This window comes from Leptonotus elevatus, chromosome 1 (genome assembly GCF_054856555.1).
Source record: "Leptonotus elevatus isolate MCC_2025b chromosome 1, RoL_Lele_1.0, whole genome shotgun sequence".
Classification (NCBI taxonomy): domain Eukaryota; kingdom Metazoa; phylum Chordata; class Actinopteri; order Syngnathiformes; family Syngnathidae; genus Leptonotus; species Leptonotus elevatus.
In genome coordinates, this window is record NC_141239.1 from 3855747 (window position 1) to 3871091 (window position 15345).

Below are 15345 nucleotides of genomic sequence, written 5' to 3' on the forward strand. Positions count from 1 at the left end.
GATCGATTTTGAAGGGTACCAAAGTAAGCAAACTCTCAGGCTCCGCCCTTGAAAGTAGCACAACATTGTGAGAGGGTGCCAAAAGTGGTACGGTTAGTTCATTTCGATCGATTTTGAAGGGTACCAAAGTAAGCAAACTCTCAGGCTCCGCCCTTGAAAGTAGCACAACATTGTGAGAGGGTGCCAAAAGTGGTACGGTTAGTTCATTTCCATTGTCAAAACATGTGTAGGGTCAAGTGATACTTTGGTAACCTTCGCAGCATTTTTGGCCACGGAAACAATTTCAAAGTGAACCAAACCGTGTCTGGCTCTACCTTTTAGGAACCCTTAACACTGTAAAAGGGTGCCAAAAAGTGATATGGTCACCCTTTCACCACTTTTGACGACACAGAAGTGAACTCAAGCTCCATCCTTTGGGTATCCAATTCTGTGAAATGGATGCCAAAAAAGTGATTGCGGTTCATAAATGTCCATCGTCAAAGTTGTGAAGTGTACCAAAGTGAACCAAACGGTTTGAAATGACATTCTGAAATGTGGATATTAATTAGGATTTGATGCAAAAATCTTGCATTCATTTTTGCTAAGAAATTTCAGATTCGTCTGCGATAAGATAATAATACATGGGAATAGTTACTAGTTACTAGAAAATAACCCCAAAGCGTCTCGCTCCGCCTTTTGGGTACCCTAAAACTAAGAAGGACCCTTCCAAACTTTTAGCGCCATCTATCCTTTTTGGAAAGGGTGCCAAAATGTGGTATGGTTCCAATAAATGACATTTTTGAAGGGTACTAAAGTGCACTAAACTGTGTAGCTTCTTTTTTTTTAGGTACCATAACAGCCAGGAAGGGTGACAAAAAGTGCTAAAGCGACACTTGTAACCCTCTTTTTTTGTACTTTTGACAAGTGAAATGCAAATCCCACTGAGGCAAGATGCCAAAAAGTGCAACACCACCTTTGATAGCCCTCACAACTATCAACTGTAGAAATTCAAGCCAATTGGATCCAGTGTATGAAGGGACAAAAGTGCTCAAATTAAAAATGAATAAAGGAAGAATGTAATAAATAAATGAATAAAAGTGAAGATAAAAACGGATTAAAAAATATAATTAAAAAATATATATATATGGAAATAAAAACAATATATCCAACATAATTCAAAATAAAAATACATACAAAAATAAAACAAGATTCAAAAAATAAATATAAAAATAAAAGTGGAAATAAATATATATAATTATATATATATATATAATTAAAAATCACTTAATAAATACACACGCTCTGCTCACATTTATTTATTTATTTCATGCTGCACACGCTCTGTCAGGACGAAATGTTATTCAAATGAGGGGGCGGTCCTAAGCATGTCTTGGGTTGGACTCCGCCATTGCAAATTGCCTTTCATTGGTCGAGCGAGCGGGTCGGCGAACAAGGAAGTCTCGCCGGCTTGCATGGAGAACGCCAGCAATGGACGACTATCTGGTCCACTGTCACCACAACTTGCGACTTGAGTCCAACCCAAGACATGCTTAGGACCGCCCCCTCATTTGAATAACATTTCGTTCCTGACAGAGCGTGTGCAGCATGAAATAAATAAATGTGAGCAGAGCGTTTTTATATATTGATTGATATTTAATTCTATTTATATATTTATTTTTGTATTTATTTTTTGAATCTCATTTTTTTTTTTTACTTTTATTTATGGATATATATTTTGTTGTTGTTTTTATTTCCATTTCCATTAATTTTTTTGTATTTAATTTTTGAATTATATTTTATATATTCGTTTTTATTTTCACTTTTATTCATTTCTTTCTTTCTTTTTAGTTTTGGCAGTTTTGGTCCTCCATACTAGTCAACCCAAGTGGGTACAGTAAATTGTTGCGGTGACTTTGGTACCAATTAAGGCAAACTGTGCCTGGCTTAGGGACCCTAACGCGGTGTCGGTGTGCCAAAAAGTGTGGTACTGTTGTGTAGCATGTGTCACGTGTCCACACGTGCGAATTAATGTCGTGAAGGTGAAGGTGGGCTGAGAGCAGTTCAGGGGCGGGACGGGGGGACAGCGTTTGTCTGTTTTCGGCACCACGTTTGTACAGAAAGCCACCCGACCAAGACGTTGGCTCCTCAAATTGCTGACTGTGCGCCGGCATTCCATCGGCCGACAATCAGACGCGCACCGCCACCTGCTCCAGGGAGCGCGCCGGCGCGGCGGGAGCGAGCGGGGGCGTTACCGCTTTCAACTCGTTCCCGGGGCAACTCTGCGTGCTGACCCCGCGGTTGAGGGGGCCGGCGCGCGGCGGCACGCAGGCGGGGGGCGGCGCGGCGTGCTCGCTGCGCGGGATGTTGACGGGACAGGAGCGGGTGCGGGCGTGGCCCTTGCGGCCCCCGGGGTGGCACACCAGGCTGCCCACCGTGTCGGCGGGCGACAGGTGGCGCTTGAGCCAGCGCTCCACGCGCTCCTCCTTGTACTTGATGGAGTACCACGTGAGAAAGATGAAGAGGAAGCCCAGGAACTTGAGGCTGGCCGCCAGGCCGAAGTAGACGAAGCGCAGGGAGGTGACGTCGTACTCCCAGCACGAGCCGTGCACGCCGCAGTCCTGCTGCCACAGCATGCACGTGGTGTCGATGACGGCGCCGAAGTAGATGGGCGTCGGGATGTACGCTGCCGGACCAAAACAGGCGACGCGTCAACAGGGCAGATACGAAAAGATCTTACTCCCCGCTTACTGAGCAGCTGACACGTCTCTACGTAACTCTATGCTGCCCCCTGGTGGCTATGTCACATGCACCAGAATTGTATGGAGGACCAAAACTGCCAAAGTTAAAAAGAAATGACTAAAGGGGAAAATAAAAACCGTTATAAAAAATACAATACAAAAATTAAATACCACAAAAATAAATATGAATGGAAAAAAAAATATATATATATATATATATATATATATATATATATATATCCATAAATAAATAAATAAATAAGAGTAAACAAAAATAAAAAACTTGATTAAAAAAGTAAAGATAAAAATAAATGTTGAAAGAAATACAAAATAAATATATAAATAGAATAAAATATCAATCAATAAATAAAAACGCTCTGCTTTCAGATTTATTTATTTCACGCTGCAGACGCTCTGTCAGGATGAAATGTTATGCAAATGAGGAGGCGGTCCTAAGCCTGTAATGGGTTTGGGCTCCGCCGTTGCAAACTGCCTTTCGATGGTTGAATAAGCGGCTCGGCAAACATGGAAGTCGAGAAGGAGACGAGACTTCCTTGTTCACCCACCCGCTCACTCTCGGCAGTTCAACTATTGAAAGGCAGTTTGCAACGGCGGAGTGCAACCCAAGACACGCTTAGGACCGCCCCTATATTTGAAGAACATTTCAACCTGACAGAGCGTCTGCAGAACAAAATAAATAAATGTCAGAGAGCAGAGTGTTTTTATTTATTGATTGATATTTAATTCTATTTATATATTTACTTTTGTATTTATTTCCACATTTATTTGTATATTTATATTTTGAATCTCAATTTTTATTTTTGTATTTATTTTTTACTTTTTTATTTATTTATTTAGGGATATAAATATATATATAAAATTATTATTTACTTACTTAATCATTTATTTATTTTTCATTTTGGCAGTTTTGGCCCTCCATAGAATTGAAGCTAAAAAAAGTGTGGTAAAATCTGTCCCAATTCTAGTCAATTAAGACATTACTGTATATATTTAATTGTGATTTTTCTTATAAGAAACTCATTCCTGCTGAGTACACAACATTGGGAATCCTTCTGAGATGTATTTTAATTGTACTCACCGAGCGTCCTGAGCAGAACAAACTGCATTCCCAGCGCAAACGGTCGCTCCTGCTCGGCCACTGACCTGCACAAACACACGCGTTAGCACGCTAGCAGCTCTCAACTGCCTGCAGAGCATACTTGGTCATAAAATAAAAAAAATTCAAAAGACACAATATGAATATTTATTTCTAAACGAGCAATAGTTAGTTATTGATGAGTCAAGTTGATTTGTTCATGTGTGTTGCTTAATTAGTGACGCATTTCCGGTCTGGGCCAAACAAATCAAACCGGTAACTCTTGTCAAAGTTTTTGGATCCATTTTTTCAATTGAAAGTCACTTTTAAAATTTATTATATATATATATGTATATATATATATATATAACTTATTTTATGCCCAAAAATATTTTTGTTTACGTAGTCATATATTAGTATATGTACTTTAATTGCGTACATGTTCTAATGTTAAAGTATTTTTTCAATAAATTGTATTTTTGTGAGAAAAGTTGATTTTAAGTGATATCCTGTATGTTGTACAAAAAAAGTTTCATTTTTATAGCAAAAGGTCAACCATAATTTGTTTGAAAATCAAAAGTTGCATTTTCTCATTAAAAAAAGAAGACAATTTAACAAGAGTCAAGTCAAAAAAATAACAAAAAAGACAACTCATACTGAAACTTAAATTAAGTATTTAACTCAAATTAGGGGTCGCAATTAATCGCATGACTTCAATAGTTAACTAATAATCGCAAATTTTACATCTGTCCTAAATGTACAATAAAAACATTTGTTCATACTCTTAACATAAAAGTAGGAACAAATGTTAAACTAATAGAAATATGTCTGCATGTTTTAGTCTTTGATACAGTAATTTCATAATAATTCATAACATTTTGTTAAAATTAAAAAGATGTATTGTACTGTAAAAAACGAGTGTTATTGATTTGTGTTCAAGTCATTATCTGCCACTAGATGGCATAATTGCATTTGTAAGACGTTGGTGACAGCTTAGTGCATTTTTCTTTTCATATTAAGAGCTATCTAATCTTTAACATGAAGTTGTTTGTGAAATTGTGCACATTTTTAAAACATGACTCAGTCTTCACAGATATATGCATTATTAATTAAATAAAATTAAATGATTTATTAAATGAATTTATTACTGCTAAATTTTGATGTGGACGGGACTTTCCAAGCAAGGGGTGGTCATTAATCGCGTGTTAACATTTTTTAGGGGCGTTAAAGAAACTCAAAATGAATGCACTCATTTGGACACCCCGAACTAGAACTAATGAAAACTCACTAAATAAAAAATACAAAAACTCATAATGAAATAAAAAGGAACTGAAATGAAAACTCGAATAACCCTGGATCATGTCGAGCTGGCGTCGTGAGTTTGTTGTTGCGCGTCGTTGAGCAAAGGAGCACTAGGGGGCGCTCACCTGCCACCGACTCAGGCGGAGAGTAGAACTGGCCGTCGGACAAGGGTCCGGGTCCGAGGAGACGAGCTCGCTCCGCGGCGGCCGACAGGGAGCGGCACCCTGACGGGGTCAACGCGGAGACATTAAGGTCAGAAGGGAAGTGATGAAGATGAAGATGAAGATGAAGATATAGACGACGACCCGCTCACGGTTTTGGTCTTCGGCCTCTTGGGGCAGAACCTTAAAGTCCAGCAGCCACGTCTCCATCCAGGCCAGCACGAAGGAGACGATGGGCAGCAGGTAACCGAACGCGCCCTGGGACAGCAGCTGCAACGGCCGAGCGAGCGAGCCAAACAAAACGCCAGCGTTTACGCACGGCCACACCATGTACTACTTTCCTAATGGTTTCCTTTGAGGCCTGACCTTTGACAAAATCACTTTGACGATGAGGAAGGCACAGCTGACAGCAGTGGTCGTCTGATTAACACAACAGAAACACAAACAAGCGCAAAGTCACGTTTGGGTGCTTTTTGTGGCGTGTGTTTATTAAAACATGGGATTATTACATGTTGCCTGTAAAAAATGAAAGCGAGAATACATGCACGTCACGGCGCATGGTCAGGATTAGGGATTTGCGATAACACTTTTCCCCCCCGACCGAGACTCTTGAGTAGTCACCTATACATCCCAACATATTATTTTTCTTTCAAATTGAATGAAGTTAATGGCAACTTTGTTTTCATATCATTTTTAATTTCTTGTCCCTGATCGGCCGATAATGGTATCGATACCTGAAATAAAGACATGGTATCGGTAGTCACCCATCATAATCAGGATGATACCACCTCTGCCTTAATTTGAGCCAGGAAAAATCCTGATAATGTGTTTGTGTGTGTTTGTGTGTTCACGTGCAATTATGTTTGTGTGTGTGTGTGTTTGTGTGTGTTTTTCAGTATGTGCATGTCTATTGTGTGTGCGTGCGTATGAGTTCTTTGTGTGTTTTTGTACAAGGGTTTTTAATAGCGTTTGTGTGTGTAGCAAGTGTGTGGATTTTTGTGTACGTGTTTATGTGTGTGTTTTAATAATTATGTGCGTGTGTTTGTGTTTATATTAGGGGTGTCAGTCGATTACATTTTTTTTTATTGTAATTAATAGCATGACTCCAATAGTTATATCTGTTCTAAATGTACAATATTTTTTTCCCCTACACTTTCATACTCTTGTTAACATAAAAGTGGACAAAATTTTAAACATATATATATATATAATATGGCTGCATCTTTTAGTCATTGATATAATAATTTTATAATAATTCATAAAATTGAGTTTAAATTAAAAATATGTATTGTAGTGTAAAAAAAAAAGGTGTGATATTAATTTCACTGTCATTTTTCTGCCACTAGATGGCAAAATTGCATTTTTCTTTTCATATTAAAAGCTATCTAATCTTTAACATAAAACAACTTGGGAAATTCTGCACAGTTTTAAAATTGTAAAACACAACTTGACCTCAGTCTCCCCAGATATATGCATTATTATTACATTTATTACTGTTAAATTTGGACATGGACGTGTCTGCTGCATTGCGACTGGAATTAGTATTATTTATAATAATAGTTTATTTATTTTTTATTTTCTTTCTTTCTTTATATAATAATAATAATATAATGGAATTATTATAAAATGTATTATTGCTAAATTTTGCCGTGGACATGTTTGCTGCATTGCGACTGGAATTATTACTATTTATAATAATTAATTTTATTTTTATTTATTATTCTTTCTGCTTATTATTATTATTATTATTTATTTCCTTATATAAAAATAATGTATTTATATAATAATAATATAATGGAATTATTATTACATTTATTAGTGCTAAATGTTGACGTTGACATGTCAGCTGTGTTGCGACTGGAATTATTATTTATAATTATAATAAATTGTATTTATTCTTCTTCCTTTATTTATATAATATTTTATTTCTATAATCATAATATAATGGAGTTATTATTACATTTATTACTGCTAAATTTTGACATAGCCATGTCTGCTGCGTTGCGACTGGAATTATTATTTATAATAATAATTTATTTTATTTGTATTTATTCTTTCTTATTATTATTTTTTTTTCTATAATAATTTTTTTTTAATATAATAATAATATAATGGAATTATTATTATTACTGCTAAATTTTGACGTGGACATTGGTACTGGAATTCCCCCAGTACAGGCTTTCCAAGTAAGGGGGCGGGCATTAAACGTGCGTTTAAAAAAAAAAAAATGGCGGGAAAGGAACTTTAAATTAACTCATTTTGACACCCCTAGTTCTTATGCATATGTGTTTGTGTGTGTGTGTGTGTGTGTGTGTGCGTGTACTCACAGCCACTGCCCACCAGTGTCTCAACCTGCAGACGGCGTAAGCCAAGATGAGAACGGCGAATCGGAAGACGGCCAGAAGCTGAGGGGGCGGAGCCAAAGCAGGAAGTGGAGGAGACGCAACGGGAAGACAACGTCAAGCCATTTGGATGGACTTGCCCGAAAAGTGCAAGCGTGTGTTTTCTTACAAAGATGTCGAAGAAGGAGCCGTGATAGTTGTAATGAAGCACTTCCTGGTTCAGCTGCTTGGGAAGCCCGCCGTTGACCTGACACACACAAAGTACGCACTCAACAGCGCCCCCTGAGATGTTTGCAAAAATGACACCAGTTTCAACCGCACCAAAACAGGCGGACACGTCATGGACCCACAATCAAATTGCCGCCATTTTGGTTTGAAGCAGCCATTTTATATTTTGTTGGAAAGTTGAAAATAAATAAATAAATTGCGTCCACACCAGTTTCTACAAGCTACACTTAATTTGGTAGACATGTTTTATCATCAAGGACCCATGATCGAATTTGAACAGGAAGTTGGCCATTTTTGTTTTTAAGCGACATGTCACACTTTGTTGTGTCCCTAGAAAGTTGGATAGAGAAAAAAAACAGCCCTTCGGACACCAGTTTCAACGATCGTCACAAAAATGTGCAAAAAATTGAACCAATGATCGCATTTGAACAGGAAGTCGGCCATTTTGGTTTGAAGCAGCCATTTCACATTCCCTGGAAAGTTAAAAACAAAAACAAAGCTGCCCACCATACCAGCTTCTCCAATCTACACAAAATATGTCTTACGTCTTATCATCAGAGTGCAAACGAAAAATAACCCATGATTGAAGTTGAACAGGAAGTCGGCCATTTTGGTTTCCTTTGTCGTGATCCCTGGAAAGTTAAAAACCCCAAAAAATAAAGCTACCCACACCAGTCTCTCCTATCGACACAGAATTTAGTGGACATGTCGATCATCAGAAAACGTACAAAAAAAGTCTCAAAGACCCATGTCTTAAATCAAACAGGAAGTCGGCCATCTTGGTTTGTTGAAGCAAGTATCCTCAACAGATGGATACATGTGACTATCTGATTGCGGCCACCCGCATGAGCCGTGCGAAGGCACACAGAATCGGGATTGGATCAGGACAAAGCGAAGCAAGCTTACGTTGAGCTCGATGATCCACAGCAAGGTGACGAACAAGAGGTCAAAGGTGACGAAGAGGCAAAAGGTCCGCCTGACGTCGGAGATGCAATTCTTCGCCTCCTCGTACGATTCCACGCGGGCCTGGAGGGGCGTGGAGCTCCTGGTCCCGTAGCCCGCCATCGCACGAGAATCGGCGCTGCTGCTGCATCGGGTGTCCATGGCGGCGCTGGCGGTACCGGCCGGCGCCGGCTGCTTGGGAGTCGACTGCGCTCAACACACACGCCGGCGTTGCTGCCCGTCACATGACTGCATCTGCACACGAGACAGTTAGCAATGTTAGCGCGCACATGCTAAAAGCTAGCTTACCCCTGGAGCCTCTTTCATACAGAGCGTCACAGATGTTAGAGTAATAGCATCTTTTACGATTCTGAAAACAGCCTTCGAGTTCAGAAATTCTTCTTCAGTCTCTCGAACTTTTACGCAGTCACAATCTCTGATTCTGCCGCACAAGCCAGAATATTCGCTGGTCGACTTCAATGCCTCAGGTCTGTATGGAGGACCAAAACTGCCAAAATTAAAAATAAATAAATGACTAAATAAATAAATAAACGTGAAAATAAAAAACTATTCAAAAATTTAAAACAACAAAATTAATATAAATGGAAATAATAATAAATAAATAAATAAATAAATAAAAATATATATATGTACACACCCTAAATAAATAAAAAAACGAGATTATAAAATAAATATCGAAATAAATACAAAAAATAAAATGAAATATCAATCAATACCATCACTGTGGTGACAGTGGACAAGATAGTCGTCCATTGCTGGAGCTCTTCATTTAAGCCGGCGAGACTTCCGACCCGCTCACTCGACCATTGAAAATAAAGTTTGCAACGGCGGGGTCCAACCCAAGTCATTCTTAGGACCGCCCCCTCATTTGAATAACATTTAGACCTGACAGAGCTGTCTGCAGCATGAAATAAATAAATGTGAGAGCAGAGTGTTTTTATTTATTGATTGATACTTAATTGTATTTATATATATAGAGAGAGAGAGAGAGAGAGAGAGAGTTTTTTTTTAATGTCCATGTATATTTATTTATTTTATTTTATTTTTGAATCATATTCTTTATATCCATTTCTATTTTCACTTTTATTCATTTATTTATGTTTTAATTTTGGCAGTTTTGGTCCTTCCTAATGCTGCAGCAGTTCTTTGTAGGCCTGACGGGTCGGCAGGTTTTTCTTGCCCCCGTTCGATCAGGCTACGGGCCTCCAAATACGAATAATACCGATCAACAAAAGTTATGCAAAGGATGGAGAGCGAGTGACGGCGCTGCAACGATGAATACAGTAAGAAAGGCACTACAGCCGTCCAAAACCATAAATTGCAGATTTTTACAATCCCACATATGTAGTAATCTTACATCACAAATTGTTGACTATATTTTAAGGGATTTTTAGGAATTTCACTTAGGAAACTGCAGACTGAGGTGGCAATAAGTGCATAAATGACAAGAGAGAATGTCCAAGTTTGGGTTGGAGATGCCGCAACATGTCAATCGAACCCTTGAGAAGGTAGCTGCTCAAATTTGGCTTGGGAGCCATCTTAGGCCGTGCACTGCTTCAATATGCTGTGATGGATCTCTATGGTGACATCATCATCATTATCATCAGCAGCAGCAGCAGCCATTTGTGGCACAATACTAAACTAAGACAGATCCAGGATGCGGATCATCTTTAGAAGAAGAGGTAAGATGAAGAAAAAGCAAAGGAGAAAATAAGAAGAAAAACATGAGGGTTTTTTTTCGATACTTGACAAGAGCAAACTATAATGTCATGTTTCCTCTCCTCATCATCATGATAACGATGATAATCGTCCTCGCGTCACGTGAGCAAGATTGAGAAGCAGAAGCTCATTTGGGCCGAAACCAAACAGTAACAAAAAGTCATCACATCAAACACGTCATCGTCGCTGACATCTAAGCTTAAAAAACAAACAAACACGTTAATTCGCGACATACCTTTCAAGCGCACTTCAGTTTGTTTCGTATGTTGTGCTTTTGTGTGTTTGTCCTAAGAATCTTCAGCAGGTTGCAGTAGACGAAGAGAGAATTCGTTTCATTTTCACCTGACTTTAGCTTCCTGCTTGGGTAAATGAAACCGGAAGTAGCTGGCGCGGTTCATTCTGGGAAGTGGAGTTTCCACGTGTGGCTGTCAACGCTCGATCTGTGACTTCTGCGCGTGCGCAGACGATCGGCCATCTTGGATCGCTAACGAGGCAATCACATAGGTCAAAACACGTTCACACACGCAAAATGAAACACGCATTGCGAAAGGTACAGGACAGATGCACGTTGTTTTTTTGTTTTTATTTAAGCAAAGCCGTTCTGTACCCACGCATATCTCGTTCGAGTAGAAATATTTTGACACATACTCTAATTATAGTTTGCTGTTAGAGTGGGTACGGTTGATTTTTTATTGTCTTTAGAACAATGTGTGGCCATTATAGTGTAACACGTTGTTTGCAAATGTGATTTTTTTTTTAATTTAATTGCAATTGACATATTTGTTTTGTGAATGATTACTTTTGGTTTTGTATTTATTTGAGTTTGACATGCTGAAGTGTTTTGTGTACTGCGCATGTTATGAGCGCAGAGAGAGGAGAGAGAGGTGTAACCGAGCCAGCCTCGTTCGAGAAGACAACATCTTGGGGTTACAATAGCATAAGGGTTGAGACTGGGTGAGGAGTGGGGGTCATTTAAAACTTAGGTGTCAAACTCCGGTTCAGGAGTCCGAAGTCCTGCAGGTTTTGGATGTTTCCCTTCTCCAACACAGCTGATATATGATCAGCTCATCAGCAAGCTCTGCATAAACCTGATAACGATCCTGCTGATTGGACCGGAGTTTGACACCTATGATTTAAAACACACACATCGCAGACCTACTGTAAAGTATAACAATGCAGACTTACTGTAAATATAATGGGGTTAAAAGAAAAATGTTCATCTTTAAAACATATAGGATCAAAAGTTACTTAGTTACTAATCTAAGATTTTTTTCATGTATCTTTTTTACGAACGCGCAATATTGCGCAGGTATATGAGGGTATTCTGTTCTAGTGTGGCTCAGACACACAAAGAAAAACGCAAAAATGAAAAAAATAAATACACTTACAAGTCGTGATTGGTATTTGTCTAAGAGCCATATATAGAGTTTGGCCAACTCTGTTTCGGCAGGATAACAAGATGGCGTCCGAATGTTATGTGGCCAACAGTTGACCAATCACAGCGTGACAAATCACAACGTGAATTGGCAACTGCTGGTCACGACATACGGACGCCATCTTGTTACCCTGCTTAAGCAGTTGGCCAAACTCCCTCTATATACGGCTGATTTGTCTGGCACGCGTGCGCCATCTAGTGGCTACGAAAAGAACAGGACAAAAAAACATGGTAAGATTTTTTTATTACTTTTTTTACTCTTTTGTTCACATTTTTAACAGAAAGACGTTAAAGCGTCCCAGTGAGGTGACATCATAAAACAAACAAAAATACAGATTTTTTTTTTTTTTGTATTTTTAATCCAACCCGGTGGTCACATGACGATCCCGTGACTCAAGTATGCTCATTATGGCGGGATGAGTTCACTGATGAAATCCTTTTGGTTGTCACGTGCAGTTCCACAAGTCACCAGCAGAGGAGATGTGGTCACGTGAAGCCACAGGTTTCTGGTCATGTGTTCACATTGCTTTTAAGCCAGTCAAATGCATCGATTGGATTGGCTGGACAACAGGCTGAAAATCACTTCGGGTTCTTAAAAATAAAATTTAAAAAAAGTCAGAGTTGCTAGCTTGCGCTTCTTCCACAATGCATTGCGCCCGAACATCATGTGACGAGTGTGTGCGTGTTTTGTGTGCCCGAGGATATTGAGGGAGTTGATCAAAAATCAGGAAGTGATTTTAAAAAAAACATTCACATTTGTATTCTCGGGATCGAAAAGATGACATGAACGCGCGAGTTGCAGCCAGCGAGTTGCACACGCCGCTAACATATCTCGCACATGCAACTTAGTTAAGTTGCACACGCTCCTTCCGCATCTGCCGCAAATTGTAAGCGATGCCAAATGAGTAAATTGGCATCTGCTACGCAACGTTACAACTTCGATAAAATCGCTTCGTCTCATCGCGGCGGCGTTTGGCGCATGTTGAGTGTCGGAATTGTTTGGCTTGATCAAGTTTGTGGCGCTATGTGGCTAACACTTAATGAATGCGTCAAAGGTTCATTAAATATGTCAAGAACACGCGACGTCCCTTTGTTGTGAAAGGGTGCCAAAAGTGGTACGGTTAGTTCATTTCGATCGATTTTGAAGGGTACCAAAGTAAGCAAACTCTCAGGCTCCGCCCTTGAAAGTAGCACAACATTGTGAGAGGGTGCCAAAAGTGGTACGGTTAGTTCATTTCGATCGATTTTGAAGGGTACCAAAGTAAGCAAACTCTCAGGCTCCGCCCTTGAAAGTAGCACAACATTGTGAGAGGGTGCCAAAAGTGGTACGGTTAGTTCATTTCGATCGATTTTGAAGGGTACCAAAGTAAGCAAACTCTCAGGCTCCGCCCTTGAAAGTAGCACAACATTGTGAGAGGGTGCCAAAAGTGGTACGGTTAGTTCATTTCGATCGATTTTGAAGGGTACCAAAGTAAGCAAACTCTCAGGCTCCGCCCTTGAAAGTAGCACAACATTGTGAGAGGGTGCCAAAAGTGGTACGGTTAGTTCATTTCGATCGATTTTGAAGGGTACCAAAGTAAGCAAACTCTCAGGCTCCGCCCTTGAAAGTAGCACAACATTGTGAGAGGGTGCCAAAAGTGGTACGGTTAGTTCATTTCGATCGATTTTGAAGGGTACCAAAGTAAGCAAACTCTCAGGCTCCGCCCTTGAAAGTAGCACAACATTGTGAGAGGGTGCCAAAAGTGGTACGGTTAGTTCATTTCGATCGATTTTGAAGGGTACCAAAGTAAGCAAACTCTCAGGCTCCGCCCTTGAAAGTAGCACAACATTGTGAGAGGGTGCCAAAAGTGGTACGGTTAGTTCATTTCGATCGATTTTGAAGGGTACCAAAGTAAGCAAACTCTCAGGCTCCGCCCTTGAAAGAAGCACAACATTGTGAGAGGGTGCCAAAAGTGGTACGGTTAGTTAATTTCCATTGTCAAAACTTGTGTAGGGTCAAGTGATACTTTGGTAACCTTCGCAGCATTTTTGGCCACGGAAACAATTTCAAAGTGAACCAAACCGTGTCTGGCTCTACCTTTTAGGAACCCTTAACACTGTAAAAGGGTGCCAAAAAGTGATATGGTCACCCTTTCACCACTTTTGACGACACAGAAGTGAACTCAAGCTCCATCCTTTGGGTATCCAATTCTGTGAAATGAACGCCAAAAAAGTGTTTGCGGTTCATAAATGTCCATCGTCAAAGTTGTGAAGTGTACCAAAGTGAACCAAACGGTTTGAAATGACATTCTGAAATGTGGATATTAATTAGGATTTGATGCAAAAATCTTGCATTCATTTTTGTTAAGAAATTTCAGATTCGTCTGCGATAAGATAATAATACATGGGAATAGTTACTAGTTACTAGAAAAGAACCCCAAAGCGTCTCGCTCCGCCTTTTGGGTACCCTAAAACTAAGAAGGACCCTTCCAAACTTTTAGCGCCATCTATCCTTTTTTGGAAAGGGTGCCAAAATGTGGTATGGTTCCAATAAATGACATTTTTGAAGGGTACTAAAGTGCACTAAACTGCGTAGCTTCTTTTTTTAGGTACCATAACAGCCAGGAAGGGTGGCAAAAAAGTGCTAAAGCGACACTTGTTCCCCTCTTTTTTGTACTTTTGACAAGTGAAATGCAAATCCCACTGAGGCAAGGTGCCAAAAAGTGGTACACCACCTTTGATAGCCCTCAACTATCAACTGTAGAAATTCAAGCCAATTGGATCCAGTGTATGAAGGGACAAAAACTGCTCAAATTAAAAATGAAGAAATGAAGAATGTAGTAAATAAATGAATACAAGTGAAAATAAAAACGGATTAAAAAATATAATTCAAAAATATATATATATGGAAATAAAAACAATATATCCAACATAATTCAAAATAAAAATACATACAAAAATAAAACAAGATTCAAAAAATAAATATAAAAATAAATGTGGAAATAAATACAAAATTAAATATATAAATATAATTAAAAATCAATTAATAAATACAAACGCTCTGCTCACATTTATTTATTTATTTCATGCTGCACACGCTCTGTCAGGACGAAATGTTATTCAAATGAGGGGGCGGTCCTAAGCATGTCTTGGGTTGGACTCCGCCATTGCAAACTGCCTTTCATTGGTCGAGTGAGCGGGTCGGCGAACAAGGAAGTCTCGCCGGCTTGCATTGGAGAATGCCAGCAATGGACGACTATCTGGTCCACTGTCAACACAACTTGCGACTTGAGTCCAACTCAACACACGCTTAGGACCGCCCCCTCATTTGAATAACATTTCGTTCCTGAAAGAGCGTGTGCAGCATGAAATAAATAAATGTGAGCAGAGCGTTTTTATATAT

At 39.3% G+C, this 15345-nt stretch overlaps 1 protein-coding gene across 1 annotated transcript; it reads right to left on the bottom strand.

Annotated features, from left to right (window-relative positions):
- Positions 1-1619: 1619 nt before the first annotated feature.
- LOC147180429 (STARD3 N-terminal-like protein) lies at positions 1620-10932 on the bottom strand. The gene is made up of 9 exons (XM_086081579.1): positions 10764-10932; positions 8753-9043; positions 7788-7865; positions 7604-7681; positions 5643-5696; positions 5429-5546; positions 5241-5339; positions 3817-3881; positions 1620-2662 (listed from the first exon to the last, which is right to left on the bottom strand). Exons 2-9 carry the CDS (start codon positions 8948-8950, stop codon positions 2237-2239), a joined length of 1116 nt encoding a protein of 371 aa, XP_085937705.1. The 5' UTR covers positions 8951-9043; positions 10764-10932; the 3' UTR covers positions 1620-2236.
- Between the last annotated feature and the right edge of the window lie 4413 nt (positions 10933-15345).

Excerpts from the sequence above, each read along its gene's own strand:
- LOC147180429 (XM_086081579.1), bottom strand. The coding sequence starts at position 8,950 with ATGGACACCCGATGCAGCAGCAGCGCCGATTCTCGTGCGATGGCGGGC. Across the intron at positions 7,682-7,787 it reads GCTCCTTCTTCGACATCTTT|CTTCTGGCCGTCTTCCGATT; the intron begins GTAAGAAAACAC and ends CCGCCCCCTCAG. Across the intron at positions 5,697-7,603 it reads GACACTGGTGGGCAGTGGCT|ACGACCACTGCTGTCAGCTG; the intron begins GTGAGTACACGC and ends TGTGTTAATCAG.